The sequence below is a fragment of the Takifugu flavidus genome, chromosome 6, assembly GCF_003711565.1.
Source record: "Takifugu flavidus isolate HTHZ2018 chromosome 6, ASM371156v2, whole genome shotgun sequence".
Classification (NCBI taxonomy): Eukaryota; Metazoa; Chordata; class Actinopteri; order Tetraodontiformes; family Tetraodontidae; genus Takifugu; species Takifugu flavidus.
In genome coordinates, this window is record NC_079525.1 from 9,202,073 (window position 1) to 9,205,444 (window position 3,372).

A 3,372-nucleotide genomic window follows, 5' to 3' on the forward strand; every position below is an offset into this window, starting at 1 on the left:
ATGTTTTTGTTTTCTGTTAGTTAGTTTAGAAGTTAGGGATAGTATATAATCTTTAGTAGGAATAAACATAAGCAAGTCAGTTGACCTTTCCTTGACATGAATGTTGTTTAGACAGTTGGAGCCAGGAGGAGACAGTCAGACGGAAAAGTGGTAGACCCCCATCGTAAAACGTGACAGCATAGTTTACTGGTGTTGATAAAGTTCCTCGGCAGGAAAATGACGTCTGACCTGGCTATCTGGGAAGATAATGGAGAAGAAGGATGGCACCAACACCAAAGGAGGCTGGAAGAAGAAGATGAGGTCATCCAAGAAGGACTGGATTGGACTGAATTAGCATCAATAATTTACATATGTCTTTCTATAAAAGACTGGGTCAAGGGATAGTTAGGTTGTCAGACTTCATGCCCTGACAATTGACTCTGTTGTTTGTAGGGTTATGAACTGGCCCAGAGCTCTGTATATTTGTATCTTGAATTGATTCTATTTGCTAAATACATTTTGAAATTGGCATTTGTTTACTTGAAGTCTTCATTTAAAGAACACGCGGATTGGCAGTGACACACGAGAGGTATTGCAATCCAACAACAATGACATGGAAATTCAGTTAAGAGATGATTAATGGATACTGATCATTTTGAGATATATTTGAGAAATACCAACAAGCTTTTGTCTGGTGTATTGCATATTAGAGATCTCCAATCGGACGGACCTAACGTTAATGACCCCTGCAATGGAAATGACTACGACAGTAACATGTATCTGCAGCAAGCTGTGCAAGAACCAGCATGGCTTAAAGATCCATCAGGCCAGAATGAAATGTCTGGAGCGGGAGGTTGAGGTGCAACGCACAGGTCCTGGACCTGGTGAGACGCAGGAGGAGCCCGGACAGGAGGCAACCCACAGATCCCAGTCCCTCCACGTACCGGAGCCTCCCAACCCTAACAGAGTAGTTCAACAGCAGCGGATTAAGTGGCCCCCAGCAAATGGACGGAGTGAGTGGCTGCAGTTTGATGAGGATGTGTCCAACATCATCCAAGCCACAGCCAAAGGAGATGTCGACAGCAGACTCCAGGCGATAAGTACCATCATTGTCAGCTATGGCTCAGAAAGATTTGGACGGATCGAGAAGGGCAACAGTGAGACCACCTCTTACACCATGAATTGCAGGTCCTTTAAGATACACCAACTGCGCAAGGAGCTGCGAACCCTCAAGAAACAGTTCAAGAGAGCTTCTGATGGGGACAAGCAAGCTTTAAAAGAGCTGTATAACATCCTGCAGAAGAAGTTGAAAACTCTCCGCAGAGCAGAGTGGCACAGGAGGCACGGGAGAGAGAGAGCCAGGAAGCAAGCAGCCTTCATGGCCAATCCCTTCCGGTTTTCTAAACAGCTGCTCGGGGACAAGCGGAGTGGCCAACTTGAGTGCTCAAGGGAGGAAGTGAATCGCTTCCTTTTTTTTTTTTTCTGCTTCCCCCCCCTTCTATTTATTTACAGGTATCTCCGCCCTCGGAGCTGCATAATGACCTCCGGCCCCGCTGAAGTGATTGTATATCATATTTTTTGTGTGTGTTTCTGTGCTCTGTGCCTCTCCTCTCCCCCTCCTTCTCCTCTCCCTCTCCTTTCCTCTCCTCTTTCCCCTCCTCCTCCTTCGCCTTCTCCTCTCCTCTACCTCCCCTTCACTCTACTTCTCCTCCTCTACCCCTCTCCTCTCCTACCTATCCTATCCTCTACCTGTCCTCCCCCTTCTCCTCTCTCTTTACCCAGCCGGCCATCAGCAGGAGGGTCCCCCTACATGAGCCTGGTCCTCCTCAAGGTTTCTTCCTCTTAAAGGGGAGTTTTTCCTTGCCACTGTTGCTTGTCTGGGGTCAGGCCCTGGGATTCTGGAAAGCGCCTTGAAACAATTTTGATTGTATAAGACGCTATATAAATAAAGATTGATTGATTGATTGATTGAAAACACCATGAGCGACCCACTGAGGGGTCAAGACCTAGGACCCAACAGAGCGCTCATCAGCCCTGCCCCACCATCGGCAGAGTTCAAGCTGGCAGAGTCTAGTTTGAAGGAGGTTGAAGAAGTCATCAGAAGTCAGAAGTGTACACCCCAGTGGTGTACCTTACCTCGTCTACAAGCGCTGTCCAGAAATTTTCCAGCATCTGTGGAAGGCCTTGAAAGTGATCTGGCGAAGGGGGAGAGTAGCCGACCAGTGGAGGTGTGCTGAGGGACTTTGGATACCCAAGGAGGAGGACTCGAAAAACATCAACCAGTTTCGGACTATCTCACTACTGAGTGTGGAAGGGAAGGTGTTTTTTAGCATCGTCTCCCGAAGACTGACCGAGTTTCTCCTCAAGAATAACTACATCGACACTTCAGTGCAGAAGGGTGGGATCCCTGGAGTCCCCGGCTGTCTAGAGCACAATGGTGTAGTCACACAGCTCATCAGAGAGGCCCATGAGAGCAAAGGAGAACTAGCGGTTTTGTGGTTGGACCTGACTAACGCCTACGGGTCCATCCCACACAAGCTAGTTGAGCTTGCGCTACACCTACACCATGTTCCCAGTAAGATCAAGGACCTGATTCTGGATTACTATAATAACTTCAGGCTCAGGGTCACTTCAGGGTCAGTAACCTCAGACTGGCATCGCCTTGAGAAAGGAATAATAACAGGCTGTACCATCTCCGTCGTCCTCTTCGTACTGGCGATGAATATGGTGGTAAAGGCGGCTGAGGTGGAGTGCAGAGGGCCTCTATCCAGATCAGGTGTCCGACAGCCCCCCATAAGAGCCTACATGGACGACCTTACCGTCACAACATCAGTCCCAGGGTGTAGGTGGATCTTGCAGGGTTTGGAGAGACTCATCCTATGGGCTAGGATGAGTTTTAAGCCCACCATGTCAAGGTCCATGGTACTGAAGAAGGGGAAAGTGGTGGACAAATTCCGATTCTCAATCTCAGGAACCATAATTCCATCGATCACGGAGCAACCAGTCAAGAGCCTGGGAAAGCTCTTTGACTCCAGCCCGAAGGACACTGCTGCTATCCAGAAGTCGACGGAAGAGTTTGGAGGGTGGCTCACTAAGGTGGACAAGTCTGGCCTGCCTGGTAGATTTAAAGCCTGGATCTACCAGTACTCCATCCTTCCCAGAGTCCTGTGGCCTCTCCTTGTGTATGCAGTCCCAGTAACAACAGTGGAATCCTTTGAAAGGAAGATCAGCTGCTTTCTGCGCAGATGGCTGGGTCTTCCTTATTGTACTTGGTTTCTTCTCTCTTAAATCTCAATCTGTCTGTCTGCTCCTGTGACTTGAAAAGTTCTGGTGCTGGTTTTTGTCACATCACTGATGACATAGTGAAAAATAATATCCCATTCTTCACAGCTC

The 3,372-nt window shown here is 48.3% G+C and overlaps 1 protein-coding gene across 1 annotated transcript; it reads left to right on the top strand.

Moving 5' to 3' along the window:
- Positions 1 to 696: 696 nt before the first annotated feature.
- LOC130526943 (uncharacterized) lies at positions 697 to 3,267 on the top strand. The gene is given in 3 exon segments (XM_057034934.1): positions 697 to 1,448; positions 1,948 to 2,095; positions 2,097 to 3,267. Coding segments are annotated over 3 exon segments (2,049 nt in total). The 5' UTR covers positions 697 to 718.
- Positions 3,268 to 3,372: the final 105 nt, after the last annotated feature.